At 29.8% G+C, this 18718-nt stretch overlaps 1 protein-coding gene and 1 long non-coding RNA gene across 2 annotated transcripts; one reads left to right on the forward strand and one right to left on the reverse strand.

Annotated features, from left to right (window-relative positions):
- The first annotated feature begins 247 nt into the window (after positions 1 to 247).
- Positions 248 to 2288, forward strand: LOC128292908 (uncharacterized). The gene is made up of 3 exons (XR_008282893.1): positions 248 to 337; positions 1333 to 1406; positions 2069 to 2288. It is a non-coding gene; the product is annotated as an uncharacterized LOC128292908 (long non-coding RNA).
- Positions 2289 to 10041: 7753 nt separating this feature from the next.
- On the reverse strand, positions 10042 to 11830 carry LOC108484310 (GATA transcription factor 21). Its single transcript, XM_017788049.2, has 3 exons — positions 11282 to 11830; positions 10819 to 11145; positions 10042 to 10674 (listed from the first exon to the last, which is right to left on the reverse strand). The coding sequence occupies exons 1-3, from the start codon at positions 11531 to 11533 to the stop codon at positions 10336 to 10338; spliced, it is 918 nt and encodes a 305-aa protein (XP_017643538.1). The 5' UTR covers positions 11534 to 11830; the 3' UTR covers positions 10042 to 10335.
- Between the last annotated feature and the right edge of the window lie 6888 nt (positions 11831 to 18718).

Here is an 18718-nt window from a genome sequence, read left to right on the forward strand (position 1 = left end):
AGCTTAATTTAGAGTAATTAGTAAAAAGGATTAAATTGAATAAGGGTAAAAGTTTAATTATAGATTAAAGAAAAATTAGAAGGACTTAAGAGGAAATTAACCATTTCCTATAGCTGAGGCGGTTTAACGTGGAAAATATCAAAGATTTTATTGATTAAAAAAATATATATTTATTTAATAATTAAGTATATTATATTATATTATATTATATTATTATTATATATAAAAGAGACAAATAAGTTAAAAGAAAAGGAAATGAAAACGAAAACAGAGAAGAAACAGGGGAGAAAGAAGAAAGAAAATGGAAAATAGGGTTTATGAAGCTTGGAGTTAATTGGTAAGCTCAATCAAGTCCTTTTATCATAATTTTGATATTTTAGAAGTCTTAAAACAAGTTTTTGATGAAATTAAGTTGTTAGTTTGGAAGTTCTTAGGTTTTTAGACAAAGTTCATGTTGAATAAAATGATGAAATAGGGGTTTAATTGAATGAAATTCAAGTTAGAATAGATATAAGGATTGAATTGCAAAGTAAGCTATAAGTTTTGTGTTTTAGGGACTAAATTGAGGAAAATTTGGAATTAAGAAAATATGTTGAAAATTTAATAGTTAAATTTGAGTTTAAATGAAATTTGAATAGGAATAAGGTGTGAATTGGTGTTATAAATTTGGTTATTAACATTTTACATCAAAACAGTTTTGGGAAGTAGCAATGGTCTGACTTTGAAAATTCACTAAAAATTTTATAAATTGAACTAGAGGATGAACAAAATATGAAATTAAAGCTTATTGAGTCTAGTTTCTTATAGTAGAAACAGTGTAAGCAATTAATTGATGAATCAAGAGATATTTGAAATTTTGTAATACTGGTTTGGGGTGATTTCGAGATGCCCTGTTTTAACTTTGAAAAATCATTAAAAATTGTAAAAAAATTATTATGGAGTGTAATTTATATATGTGAACTCCTTAATGAATCTAGTTTCAAAATAAATAAACAAGAACCTTATTCGAGTCCTGTACAATGAGATAATTTATTTTTAGTAGAGAGAGGTCAGAACTGTCAAATGAAATAACAGGGGAGTATTTAACGAATAAACTGTACTAAATGGCTAGACCAAAAATTCTGGAAATTTTATGGTTAGAAGATATATGAGTCTAGTTTTAAGAAAAATTTACGGATATTAATTTGGAGTTTCGTAGCTCAAGATATAAATAATTTAGTAACAATGACTCAAGTAGACAGCTTAATGGTGAAATTATATATATATACATTAAAAATGGTTAAATTTGCATGTTTAGGTTGTATTGATGATTATAAATTATTATTTTCGTAGCCAACAAAGAACCTGAAGCATCAGCATCGAAAGGAAAGGAGAAAGTCATCGAGGACTAAAACGGGAGAATTACGGTGTGTATTACTATAATTCGAATTTTAATTATTATTGATTGCTGAAATTTTAATTGTTATGTATGGTAAATAAGACTTGAGGTAAGTATGTGAAATTGAAATTAGAAAAAGTAAAATAATACCCTATTAACTCGTCGGACTAGATTCGATACAAATGGCATGCATTAGATTTGTGATGTGATGAAGAGATTGTAGTTCGGCTGAGAAGATGTTTCTGTTATTATATACTTTGGTTTATCCGAATAGACATTTAATGCCTTATTGGTGTGTTGGGAGGATATATTATACCGGTGTGTTATGGAGGATTTACAATATTCCGGGTGTGTTTGGGTTGGATATTCTGGTGCGTTTGGGTGGAAATCCGTGTATCTGTCATAGTCCGAGCTTTGTTAATAGGGTAAATAATTGAAATGAAATTTTGAAAATGAGATTATTTGTTTTAGCACTATTGAAAAGTACGAGAAAGAATGTATGAGTTAAATTATGAATTGAGTTAGTATGAGAAAAATGAATTATGAATTTAAGATTTTATGAGAAAAGTAGTTTAAATAATTATAAAATTTATGGTTGATTTTTGTAATTTATTAGTATTAAATAGTCTTGATTTATAGTAATACCACTGAGTATATCCATACTCAGCGTACGGTTGTTTCCGTGCGCAGGTTAGTAGAAGTCAAGTGTCCCGACTCAGCATCCGGAACAATCCCGACTCCAACACAAACTTGGTGATGTATATTTTTCTTTTGGGTAAAGGTGGCATGTACATAGGTGTTGTTTAGTCACTTGAATATGTATATTACTTTGGGTAGTGAAGGATGAATTATAAAATTTAGATGGTTAAATGAAATGGAAAGAAAAGTACATGATATTTTGATACATGAACATTAAGTTGTTAAATGAATGAAGTTTTTAACCAATTTTGAATGATGCTATGATAGTAATTAAGTTAAAATTTTGTTAATGATATAAATATTAGTTATATGATTGTGAAATATTGGTGTTGGTTGTTTTGGTTTGAATTTGCAGGAGGGTTAAGTAAAAATAAGCAGAAATGCTGCCGAAATTTTTATAAAAAAAAAAAAATTAGAATACTCGAACAATTCCCGTTCTACTTTTAATACGTGTTTGAACTTCGAGAGTTCAAGATAGGGACTCAATTATTATATTATACTATGAAAATTTTTAATAATTGTAAATTATTAGTAAGTTGTCTGATATGTCCGGTAATGCCTCATAACCTCGTTCCGGTAACGGTTTGGGGTTAGGGGGGGTATTACAATTTTTTTACACTTAGTACTCATTACCAATTTCACTTCGCACACTTAGTGCTCATCTCAAGCTTACTACCATTTTGAATATATATACACATACTTCTACCACAATCGGCTAGATCAAATAAATGTATATATATATATATATATATATATATATATCACCTTCGGTGATATCAAACCATACATATGTATTCACTTTTGATTATACCAAACTATACATATATAATTATGTACTTCCATTGAATTCATGAATTACATTATAATTAAATTCAATCAACTCAATTGCTTAAAACTTACCTCGATTATCGACGGATTAAGTTTCTCGGCTATTCAATTAATTTTGCTTTTCTCTTATCCACTTCCGATCTCTTCGTTTCTTGATCTAATTAAAATTTCAATTTCAACTCATTCAATTTAATTTATAAACAAATCAATTCTTAATGCATAATTAATAAGTTTACTTATTCGCTCCTCATGGTATTCAACATTTGCTAAATAGTCCAAAGTATTTAATAATTAAAATACATCAATTCTTTATTTCAATGTACCATAATCGAATGCTCCATATGCCTATATGAATCCTTACATATCTTCATTTCGCAATTAACTTCCCATTTAACAATTTATTTCATTTTCATACCATAAACACAAAATCACCTAACATCTAAATTTAAACCTCAATAATCAAACACCAACTCTTATTTTCTAACACATTCAACAAAGAACTAAAGTATTTCTTCATATCAACCTCATGACCGAACATTCAATGTTCAACAATTAGGAAAATAAATTCATGGGTTATGATCAAAAGACAACTAACATCTCAAAAATGCAACCAATTTCAAATTAAAGCTAAACACATACCTAAATTTTGAATCAAGGAAGGCCGAATGTCTTGTTTCTTTTCTATTTTCTTCTTCTTTTTATTTCGACAAGAATAAGGCAAGTGGTTTTATTTTATTCCTTTTCTTTTATTTTTATTACTTTCATTTCATATAATATAATAATACTAATAGGGTAAAATGCATATATTCATTATATAAAACTAATAACAATAACAAGTGCCGTCCACTACACTTGGAAATGGCAAAATTTCCTATGAAATCCCTCCACTAATAATAGTCCTCATAATTTGGTTATCACCAAATAACTCATTAAGTTTTAATATTATGCATTTAGACCCTATTCAATAAATCGGCATTCAAATGATGCAAATTTAAAATAAAATTTCACGCCAAACAAATTCATGCATTCAAAACATAGATAAATAATAAATAAATAATAACTTTTTTTTACTCGAATTCGTGGTCCCTAAACCACCGTTCCGACTAGGGTAAAAATCGGGCTGTCACACTTAGTAAGTTCACATGTAAAATAATAAGCATTAGCAATCAATTTAGCTTACTACTATGCTGTCATAATTTGCTTAAATAATGTTTAGTTCTTACTTTCCCATCTTTGTAACACCCCATACCCGATACCGTTTCCGGAGTTGAACACGAGGTGTTAACGGACTTAATTCATTAATTAAACAGCTCATACAATTCATTTTAAAATTTCCAGACAAGCTGGCTAACTGCATCACAGTCGCTTTAAAAATCATATCTCGAGTTACGAAACTCGAAATCCAATTCCGTAAATTTTTCCTGAAACTAGACTCATATATATATCTACTAATTTTTTCTAGAATTTTTGTTGGGCCAATTAGTACAGTTTATTAGTTAAATTCTCCCTGTTTCAGGGTTCAACTACTCTGACCTCTGTGTATTACGAATCAGATATCTCCCTATACAGACCTTCAATGACTATGCCGTTTGTCTCTAATAAAACTAGACTCAATAAGGAATCTGTACATATAAAGCGTGACTTCTAATTATCTTTGTAAAATTTATGGTGAATTTCCAAAGTCAGAACAGGGGATCTAGAAATCGCTCTGGCCCTGTTTCACAAAAATTTAAACATCTCATAAAATATAGCTCATATACCTATTTCGCTTATTCCATATGAAAATAGACTCATCAAGATTCGATTCCATAACTTATTCATTATTTAATTCCATTTCTACTATTTTTAGTGATTTTTTAAACTCACGTCACTGCTGTTGTCTGAATCTATTTTATGGTAAATTTTACCTATTTCATGGTTTCCATGGATTAGCTAGCAATTTGACATACATAATACCAAATATGATCATGATTAGCCATTCCAATGGCTAATCATTACCAAGCATTTCTATTTCCATACCACTCAATAACCATATCATAAGACCATACATATAAAATGATTATAATGCTATACATGCCATACTCAAAATATACAAGCCATTATGCCAAGATGGTATACGGATAGTGTGGCGTGCCTCCGACCGCTTCCGATTTCCGAGCTGGCTTGTCAACACTACAAGGAATGAAAAGGAGGAGTAAGCATAAATGCTTAGTAAGCTCACATGCAAATAGCAAGTAACATAACCATATAAGCAAACATAAAACATCATTTGCATAATCATCACCAAGACATTCATATCACCTTTTCATTTATCATCTTACCATATTGTTGTTATATCGAGTTTTCAACCCGAGGGTTAAGTACATACCTGTTCAAAGTATCCATTGCACAACACTTACCAATACGTCCCTTTCATCTTGAGTATTCCTCCATTTGAGTAGAACTTTACCCGTTGAACACATCGAATATAATTGGATACATGGATAACTTGCACATAAGTGCCACATATGTAGCCAAGCTACCATGTAACCCGCCCATAAGTGAACTCGGACTCAACTCAACGAGCTCGGCGTTCGCATCCATAAGTGAACTCGGACTCAACTCAACGAGTTCGGATGCCTAGTTACATCTCACGAACTCGGACTCAACTCAACGAGTTGGACGCTCGCATCCATAAGTGAACTCGGACTCAACTCAACGAGTTCGGATGCCCAAATATCCCAGTGACATGTCACTTGTATCCTAATCCATTCCTGAGGTTCAACGGACCTTTTCCCAATCATGTGTCTCAACCATCTTCTACGGAATGCCGATACCGATACTCGGTAGTATTTCACATTTTCCAAGTATATAACATAATTTGACATATTATCAAACAATTATCACAAGTATAATATTTCATAATAATTATCATATCATTTAAAAACATTAAAACATTTAAAATAATAACTATGTTACCAACATTTACATATGAACTTACCTCGTGTGCGAAAATGGCTATTTTACCATTTCGTCCACAACTTGGTATTTTCCCATTTTAGCCCAATTTCGAGTTTTCCTTGCTAATCGAGCTTGGAAGCTTGAAAAACCCTAGCCATGGTTTCTCCTTGCTATATTCGGCCATGGGGTTGAAGATGAGCAAAATTGGCTTTTAATTTTGTATTTTAATTCATTTTACCCTAAATGACCAAAATGCCCTTACTACTAAACTTTCCAAAATTCCATCCATGTCCAATTTTGTCCATAGACTTAGAAATTGGTAAAATTACTCTTTAAGGACATCTAATTAATAATCTAATTCAATTTTATGCAAAATACTTCTAGAACACAAGTTTTGCAATTTATTCAATTTAGTCCCAAATTTCAAATTAAGCACTTTATGCATAAAATTTCTTCACGAAATTTTCACACAATCATGCAATCATATCATAGACTTTAAAATAATCATAAAATAATTATTTCTATCTCGGATTTTATGGTCACGAAACCACTATTCCGACTAGGCCCAAAATCAGGATATTACAATCTTACTCATCAGTAACCTTACCAAAGGCTCAGAATACAAAAGGCACCTTACTTAATAGCTTATTTACATACCTGCAACATCTCACTTAACACATGAGTACTCTTTCATAATATAGGCATATTGCCAATCGTGTCATAAAGTGTCACAAGCATAACTAAAAACTCATCACTTACTTAATACTTGATAATCTCAATTACTTACAATATCAATATTAAATAAGCCTTAAATGCATACCTGTACTCTTTCTTCATGTTCTCACCTTGTCGTTTCTTCGACTTACTCTTTGGATTACTCAGGAACCTTTTCCTTTTTGAACTTTCCAATGTCATGTCTTGACATGGTCTTACGTGGTATCCTTGCCTTATGAACTCACCAATGCCATGCTTTGGCATGGTCTTACATGGGACCTTCGCCTTATAGTAACTCCTCAATGCCATGTCTTGACATGGTCTTACATGATTTCCTTGCCTTATAGAATTTATCAATGCCATGCCTTGGCATGGTCTTACATGATATCCTTATCTTACCAAATGCCATGTTCCAAACATGGTCTTACATGGTATCCTTGTCTTAGTGCCAATGCCACATCTTGATGTGGTCTTATATGGAGTCCTTAATCAATGCTGATGCCATGTCTTGACATGGTCTTACACGGGATCCTTGCCTTACCAATGCCATGTCTTGACATGGTCTTATATGGTATCTTTAACCGTCAATTCCTCCTTAAATGCCATGTTATGAACATGGACTTTTCCGTCAATTCTTCCTTAATTGCCATGGTACAACCATGGACTTTGAGATATCAATGCCTTGTCAAGTCATAGCTGAAACATACTTGCTCAAATTCTCAAGGTTAGTCGCATAACTCAATAATAACAATACTAATAACAATAATTGCATAATAATAAAATGCTACTCAACTTACATACTTACATTCTCAATCTCATCATATCATCAACTTAACTTATTCTCATCAAACTATGCTAGTCAATACTTTCTTTTTATCATACAGAGCCATAATACAAAATATGGTCTTACATATAAATTATACAAGTTCTCTTTCCAATATCGAATTATTATCGAACATTAATCATTATTTCTGAAACTCAATACTAAAGTATTTATGGCCAAAATATCAATTTATCATTCAAATATGCATAACTAAATGCTTATTAAACATATGAACTTACCTCGATACCATAACAACCATTTTACCAACTTTCCCGATTTTCGATTTTCGATTTTCGATTTTTCTCTCGTTCTAGGTCCAAATCTCACTTTTCGGGATCTAAATCATATTTCACTTATTTAATTAATGTACTATTCAAAACATTCCCTAACTCAAACTTTGGAAAAATTACAATTTTGCCCCTAAACCTTTACAGAATTACGATTTTGCCCCTAGGCTCCGAAATTAAAATTTATCCATTTTTATTATGTTTTATGACACGCTGAACATTTTTTCCTTTTATAGAAACATCAAATTTCCACTCTATCATGTACTTATGAACATCAGGTATTTTTATCGATTATGTCATTTTACTCGTTTTCACTTAAAATCGCTTAGCAAAAGTTGTTTTACATAATTTCAAGCTTCATATTCTACCATAAAACATCAAAATAAACACATTTAACCTATGGGTATTTTTCCAAATATGAACCCCTAGCAAGAATTATTGCTAGAATAAACTAAATCAAGTTACCGGGACTCCAAAAACATAAAGAACATTAAAAATAAGGCTAGAACGGACTTAGTATTAAGCTTGGAAAGCTTGGAAACCCTAACCATGGCTTCCCCCATGCTATATTCAGCCTCCATGAAGAAGATGGACCAATTTTGGCTTTATTTTCCCTTTTTAATTCTTTTAATTACTAAATGACCAAAATGCCCTTAAAGGCTTTTCTTTCAAATTTGTCCTATTCTTTCCCATTTTTGTCCAAACTTAAATATAATGGTCTAATTACTAAATAATGACCTCCACTTTAAGAACCCATTTTAATTAAATCTCATTTATTATCTAGAACACACATTTTGCTAATTTTACAATTTAGTTCTAATTATCAAATTAGGCACTTATACATAAAATTTCTTCACGAAATTTTCACACAATTATTCAATCAATGAATAAACCTTAAAACTTAATCGGAATAAATTTTTTTGACCTCGGATTCGTGGTTTCGCAACCATTATTCGATTTAGGCCTTATTTCGGGATGTTACAGAACTAGTCACTGCTAAAAAAAAGTTTAAATATAGTTACTTGAACCTTAACTTAATTTACACCATTATAATTGCAACAACCAGAAAGACATGAGTTTGAATACGTATAAACATCTTTTTTTCATTTTAAAAATTGAGAAGGAATTATGAGTAGAATTAAATATTGTATAAAGAGAGTTAAAATCTAAATTCACCCTGAAATTTATTGTGTATAATAAACCTCAAATTCAAACATATAAAACAAATAAATTATACAATGTCTTCTTTTATAAGATGAATGCAAATATAATTATATATAAAATTTATTTTAAATAATTCTAAATAAAAACACATGTTGCGAAATTTAAGTTTATTTATGATTGACTGAATAGTGAAATTTAAACCTAAATACTCACACTTAAAATTTCAATTTTAATAACAAAATCAAAACCTTATTAACTGAATAATTGTTTTTAGGAATTAGCTGAATAATGTTGAATAATCTACTTTTGGTTATTAGCTAAATAATGTTGAATATTAATTAATTAGATGACTAAACTTGTAACTTGTAAGCAGAAATTATGATAAGATACAAATATATAAAAAACTTTAATCTTATTATAGGAGACTAATCTTAATTTCATGATTTTTACTTTCTAACAAATTTGTTGTCATTACATTCGCTTCCTATTACCAAAAAAAAACAAATCTTAGGTGATGGACATTGAAACAACTTAAGTAGCTACTACTTACAAGAGTGTCCTACAAATTAATATTTTTTAAATCTTGTAATAAAATCTTTGTCCTTTGCTACTGTTATATATATCCCATAAGTTTTTTAATATCACAACTAAAGTTATAGCAGTTGTGGAATATTTATCAAATATATTTCATATAAAAGCATATCAACAATCAAAATCTACCATCTTGGGGACAAATGCAGTCATTTATTATTGTTGTCGTGGTACTACACTTACAAGCTATCTATGAAATGATACTATTTGTAATCAGACATGAATAAAAGACACTGTCAAAGACAAAAATACATTCTTCTAGGCGACTTTCAGAAAAAAAAAAAAGGAAAAAGAAAGAGAAAGCTGTAAACCCTAGCTACCTTTTGATTCATCACCATCATAAAATTTAAAAACCAACAGTTGCTAATTACTTTTACTGAAAACCCTAGGATTTTAAAATGCTGAAATACCCACTGAAAAAGAAAAAGTAATTTCATATGTTATGACGTATAAAACATGATAGATTCAAATACAAAGAAAAGAAAATGTCAGCGGTGAAACACTGTTGTTCACGTGACTCCAATAGGCGGCGTTTTCAAACAAAATACCATTAATAATATTAATAAACCCTAATCCATATATGAGAAAATGAACAAGAGACAAATCAAAGCATAGAATTTTATTAAGTTCACGACATAATATATATAGAATAAGACGTAGAAGATCAAGAGCTCCATAATTATGGTTACCAACCTGTTCAAATTCACCTGATAATCAAAGCTCTAAAGTTCTACATGCATTTTGCATTTCAAATCTCTTTTTCTTTATTTTAACAAATTACTTTTTCTTCACACTCAATGACAATTCTAGTTTCAAACGTTTATGACCTTAGTTAGCTACTACACTCCCAACACTAATTATTTAAACCTAGAAAACAACAATATATAAGGCTAAGGTGGTGGGGAGAATTTTCAACCATGAACAAGACCATACGATAAGGCCATGAGTAGGATCGCGGCTTCTTTCTCGTCCTGAGGAAAAACTCCATGAAAAGCTGAATTCTTGCTCAATATTATCCTTAAATCTTCGAAACACAGCTTCTTTCTACTTTGAGATTGAGAATTATGTTTGCATTTTTTGTTCTTCAAATGTGGAACACCATTGTTGCTTGATCTCTTCGCCTTAAGTTGAACCTCACTTCTCATACTTGGCGGTGTCTCAGCTGCAACAACGCTGCTTGCCGCCGCCGCCGCCACCGCTGCAGCCCTTCTTGCTTTTCTTTGACGAATTCCACAGGCGTTGCAAAGGGACTGCAGCCAGATAGACCAAAGTAAAAAAGATCAATGAAATATCTTTAAAAGAAATTGAGTGGCAATTGCCTTTATGCTCTTTACGTTTGACTTTAGGGCAAGGGTTTGGATTAAAAAGAAGAAGAAGACTGGAAATTTAAGTACCTTGGGGCCCCGGGGTCCACTCCTCCAGAGAGGAGTCTTAGTAGTGTTGCAATCAGCACAAACCCTAATTGTGCTGTTGTTGTTGTCTGGAGAAGATGATGGTTGTTTCTGCTCCTGGTGATCTTCGGATTTCGGTGTAGGGCTATTTGATAAATCGGTGTGATCGGAGTTCATCATCTTCCTCATCATCCTCATCTTTGAAGGCATCCACTTAGCAGAATCATGACTTTGATGATGAGTTTCAACCCTTTCTTCCTTTTTCCATATAGATAACCTGAGCTCACAGTCACTCCTCAATGGTCCATCTTGTGGAACATGTATTTTTTCCTGTATATCATATACATATATATATATATATATATATATATGCAAGTAATCAATAATTATTTCCCCTAAAAAGTCACTCAAAGAAAACCCTAGGTTATAAAAGAAAGATAACATGAAGTGGTGATTATAAATATACCTGATCTTGTTGATCATCATGGAACTGCTGGGGTAAGCTCTGATAGAAAGCTGCTTGCTGGTGTTGAACAGTTGGGCTGAAGGAAAAAGGACAAGTAAGTGAAGTAGAAGGCGACGAAGAAGAAGATGATGAAGAAGAAGAAGAAGAAGGTTGAGATATTAAGTTGAAAAGCTGGTGGTGTTGGTGTTGATCATCTTCGTTTAGGTCAATAGGAAAAGGATAAATAGATGAATAACAATTACTAGAAGTCATGGGGAAAGATGGAGCAATCGAAGTGACGGTGTTGGCTTCGTCCACTAAAGGTGGAGGATCTATGTTTTAGATAATAAGGAAGGAAGAGATCGGATCGGTGATGAATGATAGAGATTAATAATAATATTATTAATCATTAAAAAAAATAAAAAGAGGCAAAATAGGGCCTACACCATCGAGTGGTAATTCACTTATAAAGGGGAAATAAGAGGTTCACGTGCCTTCATATACAATATGATACCCAAATGAACAAGTTAAAAAGGGTACAAAGCAAAATGTGAAGTCTTGATCTTGAATGCTATGCAATTGTACTGCTCCATCTTATTCAAAAAGAAAAGAAACCCTATCTGCAGATTTAACCCCACTTGTAATAATTCCAAAACCAAAAGATAGACTTGATTTCATTGTAGCCACACATATTAATCATACACTTATCGAAATTTCTCATCTCCACACACTTGTCTTTTTTTTCAAAGTTAAGTACCACTTATAATTTATGATTGAAATTAATCTGGTGATTTAAGCACCAAATTTTATTAGCTTCAACATGTCAACTTGATGAAATTATCAAACCGCAGATTTATAGACTGATTTGCTTCACTTTACCATTTATATATAGTTTCTTACAAGAAAAGAAAGAAAACAGCATCAAGAGCTAGCTAATAAGAAGACAGATAAATTTTTTTTTCTTCTCTGTTCATAATAAGAAGAAGACAGATAGTCAATCAGCATGTATCCTCATACATATAAATATATACAGAATGTATATATTTCTAATTAGGGTAATATACAAAGTATATCTCGTTCTCGTACATATATGTATGTCACCTCCTTAGTCTTGCCAAAAAACATTGAATGCTTTCACCAGGCAAGAGACAAATGCAGCACCCCACATCTTTACCATCATGCTACATGCATTCACACACACACACATATATATATATATATATATATATATATATATTTCTTTTACTATACTTACTGGCTGCCTCATGTTTTTATCGTTGCATATAGCAAAGAACCGTTAAGATATCCGTAGTTGGGTAGATATTATTTTAGAGGACAAAAAAGAGAAAAAGCATATATATAATATAAGTAAATTTTAAGATTTTTTATATACAGTAATATTTCGCCAAAATATATATATAGTAATATTTTATCTGGTGAATTAAAAAGGAAATTTTTAAGGTCATAGTCCGTAAACTTATGGACTGTCCTCAACCATGGGTTTAGAGTTCTTGTGATTATCATTTATGACTTTAGAGTTTAAAATTTTAATACTTTAGAGTTTTAGAACGTTATAAGCGTATTAAATTATTTATTAAATATCTTAAATTTAAAATAATAATTACAATTATTATAATAATCTGACGGTTGACATTTGTCTGTAACTATACAACTGTGAGTTAAGTCTCACCTAATTAAAAATGATAACTAAAGAATACAGATGTCAGCTAGAATGTATATATATAGAAAAACAAACAAAACGATTACAACCAACTAAATTAAATTAAAATGAATTTCTGCAAACAACTGCAATTTTTATTCCCTATCAAATTTTATTTTGGTTATTCGGTCCATTTTTCTGTTTTCTTCTCTAAAAATATGTTTTAACGTTTTAATTTTAACTAAATCAAATTATAAGAAATTTCTGCAAACAATTGCAATCCTTCTTCCCTGTCAAAAGTCATTTTGGTTTTGTTTTCTTTTCTAGAGACATGTTCTAGTATTTACTTCTCCACATTCTTCAACTATATTTAATACAATATTTTAATTTCTGTAAATTATATATTAATTGACTTTAAACAACGTTTTAATTTTTATTCCTTTAATAAATTAGATTTTTCATGTTTGAAAATTTTAACAACTCTGTTTGGAAGTGCTTTCACATCGCTGAATTTACACTAACAAAATGCTACTATTCACTGTGTGGGTAGGCTGATAATAAAAAATTCTGAACGTATACCATTGGCCATGAAAAAGGAGGAGGTGAAAAAATAATTGAAAAGGCTGAGCCAGGAAAGGAACAACACAAACGAAAAAGATGGCTGCTAAAAAGCTACATGCACGAGACACGGATTAGCTATCCTTACTCTCCATTATTCAAGATTTTGAGTTCTTTTTAATGTAAATGTAGGTTACTCTATTATATGGATAGGATTAATTTAATTTTTCTAAGAATTAAATTCAAAAAAATTTACAGAATAAATATTTTTAAAATTTTAATGATTGTGTAAATAAAATCTTTTGTTTAGAATTGAATTGCAATTGGAAAAAAATAATTTTCAAGATATTTTTTATGTAATAAATGTTAACCATGTTATAGTTTGAACTTATTTGATTCTTTTTAATAGTATAGGGACTAAATTGTTCCATTTAATGATAGACAGACTAATTTGATCCAATCTCTATAATACAGAGACCTCTCAAGTACTTCAACTGCTTTTTAATTGGTATATGAAATTAACCCTTTTACGAAAATTGAAATTTTAATCTTTTTACTTTAATTTATCAAAATTTAACCACCGTATGCATGTTATGATAATTAAGAAGTTTGTCCAATTGTTTTTGAGGTAAATGAATTAAATGTTGGTTTTTGCTAATTTTTTGTATATAAATTGTTGAACAACTTCAAGTCAACAATTTTTTTTTGGTATAACCGGGAGGGGTGGTATTCAGGTAAAGCCCTCTTATCAATGATAACTCTAAAATTCAAACAACATCGAAATACTTAAGGAAGGAAGTTCATTGCTATTTATTCCAACCATTTGTAGATTCAATCCAACAATTCAATAGTAATGTTTCAGAGTGTTGTTTGATTGGAATAAGTCTTAAAACTATAAATGAATTTTTGTTTAATGTGTAATTTTATACAAGAAATTTGGATTTACTCCAATTCTTACAAAATATTAACATAATTATCGGTGTAGCATCATATTATGTTTATATATTGTATATACAAATAATTAAATTTATCTAATATAAAAATAAATTGATATATTTGTTATTTTTAAATATATATGACTGAATTAAAATTAACATTTCATTTATACATGTAAACCACAGTAAAATAATTTTATATATAATTACTCTAAATTAAATTTTATATATTAAATCTTACCTTAGATTAAAATTTATTTACAATTTTAAGATTTACTGACTTTCCATGAATTAAATGACGGTCCATGAATAAAGTTGACAATGATTTTTTTCGGTGATCTATCTCATCCTTAATAGTTGTCAAATCAATCTAAGCAAATCACATATATAAAAATAATGACTGTGCAATAAAATTTTAAATTATATATAAAAATTAATTGGAATGATATGTAATTTTAAATTTTATATTAAAACATAATAATATATTTATAATTAAAATTAATTAAATTAAAATACTTAACTCAATCATAATATAATAACAAGCCTGTAATAAAGGCATTTATTAGTCTCTCTCGTGTGGATAATAACATTTTGTTTATTTTTCATTAGCAAATAAGACCTTTCTTTTTTATGTTTTGAAGTGCAGCAAAAAAGAAAAGTTGATGAATAAATTTTGCTCTTCAACTTGGAGCCTTGTTGTAATTGGATCCGCGTGGTGGGATAGTTCATTTTTATGTTGAGGATTGGAGCAGAGGTAAACCAAGTCCTGGGGTGTCTGGGAGAAATGATAGCATTGCTCTCAAGGTAAACCAATTTAATTTTTTCTTGCTTTGATAATATTATTAATTATTCCGTTGTTGCGTTATTAATTACTAGTAGACAGTGTTTTTCTATGATGAGGAAGGAGGCTACGTAGGCGGGTGGGATAATCAATCTCATAAGATTTGGTTGGAGGTGAAGGATGGAGACTCGATGAAAAATTATATAAGATGGGGATGAATTGGTGTCAGTTTAAGGGAAGGTATGTCCAACCATGGGTTGTTGTCAATGATCGGCAAAGGGGCCATTGCCCCTTAAAGGCCTTCATGTCACTGTTCCTTAATGCCAAATTTAGGTCCCAGCGTCCTCATCCCCATCCCCTCTCATTTCTCTAGATAAGTAATGGTGCCACCGCCTGCTATTTTTTTCATCGCCAATTTTAATACCATTTTTTATCTCTATATGTAACCGTTCTTTGTTTTTATTTTCGGTTAATATTATTTTTAAATTTTCATATTATTGGTACACTGTAAGCTTATCTATTGACGTATCCAAAATAAATATTTTCTTTAACTTGGGGTTAGGGGCATTGGGTTACTAGAATTGGCCCATTTGATTTCACATTATCCAAGCTAGCTATTGGGCAACATTCATTAAAGTTTATTCTCTTTTATATTTCAACGTTTTCTTTCAAGTTTAAAATTACCTTAATTTTTTTAGTGTGGAATTTGCTGATAAAATTTTCAATATTTAATATAAGATAAATCTCTTCTGTTTAAAAGAATTAAATGGAACTACTGTGCCATAAATAGCATGGTGGAATATATGCATGCATATGATGATAATATTTCTGTTACAATAGGGGCAAGAAGAACAGTTTAATTTATCTATAATTAGTCGGAAGCCATTGAAGAGATTGGGATAAATCCATAAAAAACTTGAGTGTTAGTGTGAGTAAACTCCGCCAGTAGTCACATCAGTGGGGAAATATCTTGAGGTACTTATGTCTATTTTTGATAGAAAATTAGCGTGGTGGGTCACATTGAGTAAGTGTAAAGAGGGGTAAACTAATCAAATAAATCTTGTTGATTTGATGGGTACAGATTAAAAAATGGAAAGAAAAGCTCGTCGCTGGTGATTGATAAGATAACCTATGCTATTATTGTTACTTGCCTTAACTACGTAATTAGCCCTTAAATTTGGGATCTCTTTTAAATTACTACTTAATTTTTTTTCCTAAATAACATTTTGATGATTTTATGTGTCATTGATATGTTGAAGATATATAGCAAGTAAGAGATTACCACATGTGTCTTATATCATTATTTGAAAATTATGAAAATAAGATTTAAATTTATTTAAAACTAAAACACAAAAATAAAAATTTTCTATTTTTACAGAAAATAAATTAAAATCAACTCATCATTATCTTCACCTCACCATTATATATTTTTTTAAAAAAAAGAGTAAAAACTCAACTTTTAACTACAAAACCCTTTTTTTCTTTTTTAATATCAAAGAAAAACAACTCATCATTATCTTCATCTCATCCTTGTCAAATCTTCATCCACATCTGCATCTCATCAACAATTAAGAATTGTCTAAACTAATATAATTAGTTTATCCCTCCACATACAATCAATTTCTTTTCTCGCATCAATTAAAATTTTAAACCAGTCCAACATTATGCATGAATTAGTACATAAATAATATTAAAATTAAAATTATTTTCCCTATTTATGTATATTAATATTTTTAAAAAATCGATAAGTCTAAACAAGTATAGACTGAAACAGATTAATATTGATACTGATACTTATATAATTACTTTGGTTTGTATGATGGAAAACGAGAAATAACCTTGGATAGAGGCTAAGATTGTTTGCTTCCCAACCAGTATAAGTGACAAGAAATAAATAAATAAATGAAAACTCAAAATATGAAATTTATGAAGGCATGCGACGGGTTTGATGTTTGGTGTTTCAAAAATGCATAGGTTATGGATGAGGGGTTATGGGAGATATTTGAAGGATACTTATAGATATTTCGAAAATTTAACAAGTTTGGGTTTTAATATATATGAAAATGAATTTCATATTCATTACTAACAAGTGTATTGGTATTAAGAAATATTACTTTTTCTAAATAATTTTTAAAATTTTAATTGGTAAACCCTACTTAAGAAAAAGATTAAAGAAAATTAATTTTAAAGTTTTCAGTTAATATTCTAAAATTTTAATTAGTTGATACTATAATGACAGAATTAGAAGAAAAGAATGTAATTGGCCTAAAATTAAAACCTTAATGTAGATAAAACTTGGCATGGTTTTCCACTTCATGTTAATGCTTTCTTGTCGTTAAGGGACATCAAATCTGATCATGCTGTACTTGGGAAAGTACTGGACAAATTAAGATTTAATAAATTTCTATTTTGGATTAAAACTTAAATCTGAAGATAGACAAGTTTGATTTGAATTACATCACTTTAGGATATGGTTTTAATAAATTTACGTCTTTGTGTGACATATGGACACATTGCATGTGTTTTTTTTTTTTTCAATACATATAGATTTTATTTGTTACAAATACAAGATTTATTTATTTATTAAATTGATCTACAAAAGTTGACAAGCTCATATTCCGCCTATTTAAAACCGACTGTTATACTTCATGATTGGTGTGAATATTGAGCATCAAATCTTTTCATAAAAACAAATTAATTTTCATTTATGCACTATGAATATTAGTTTGCTCTTCAATATATATAGGACTTTACTGTTTAGGCAAGGAGATCTTGCTACTATTCACACAAATCTATACACATCAAAACGAATCGTGTATATATATATATATATATATATATATATATATATATATAAATTTCGAAATTAAATAAATTAGTTATTTAAAAGTTTAGTATAATTTAATTTTGTTAATTTCAATAGAATAATTAATTATAACGTTAATGTATTCCGTCAATTGTAAATAATTTTGATTGATATAGTAATAAATTTAGCCTTCAATATCTACATATTTTGTCCTTTTGGCCTTAATTCTAAAAATTCAATAAATTAGAATTAAATTGACAAAATGTATAAACTTTTAAGACTAAATTTATCACTATATCAATAAAAATATTAATGTAGTGATTAATTGCTTTGATTTTTTTAAAAGACCAATTTTCTTAATTTCAAATTTGAGAGCATAGGAAAGATTTCTTTTAATTCACCCTTGTCCAAACATAGTCTCTAAGATGTAGGGAATGGTGATGGTAAATAAATTGTGTTCTTTCTGTTAATTAGTGCGCATTCATCTGAAATGTTACGTGCAAAGTCACAATATATATAGTAGAGAGAGAGAAAAATGCACTGTCAATCTCACATTCTCACCATGGGGGGGGGGGGGAATTTTAAGTCCAATGGTAGTGTCATTGACTTTGAGCAAGTAAAAAATAAATAAATAAATAAAAGCAACCGTGATCAATGCTTGTTATCACAGAGGGTGTTTCGTTCTGAAAATTATTACCAGCAATGTCCCACACCGGCA

The sequence above is a fragment of the Gossypium arboreum genome, chromosome 5, assembly GCF_025698485.1.
Source record: "Gossypium arboreum isolate Shixiya-1 chromosome 5, ASM2569848v2, whole genome shotgun sequence".
NCBI classification, from domain to species: domain Eukaryota; kingdom Viridiplantae; phylum Streptophyta; class Magnoliopsida; order Malvales; family Malvaceae; genus Gossypium; species Gossypium arboreum.

Coding starts and splice junctions, on each gene's coding strand:
- LOC108484310 (XM_017788049.2), bottom strand. CDS start 11,533: ATGACTTCTAGTAATTGTTATTCATCTATTTATCCTTTTCCTATTGAC. Junction 11,146..11,281: donor ATGATGATCAACAAGATCAG/GTATATTTATAA, acceptor TATGATATACAG/GAAAAAATACATGTTCCACA. Junction 10,675..10,818: donor GTGGACCCCGGGGCCCCAAG/GTACTTAAATTT, acceptor ATCTGGCTGCAG/TCCCTTTGCAACGCCTGTGG.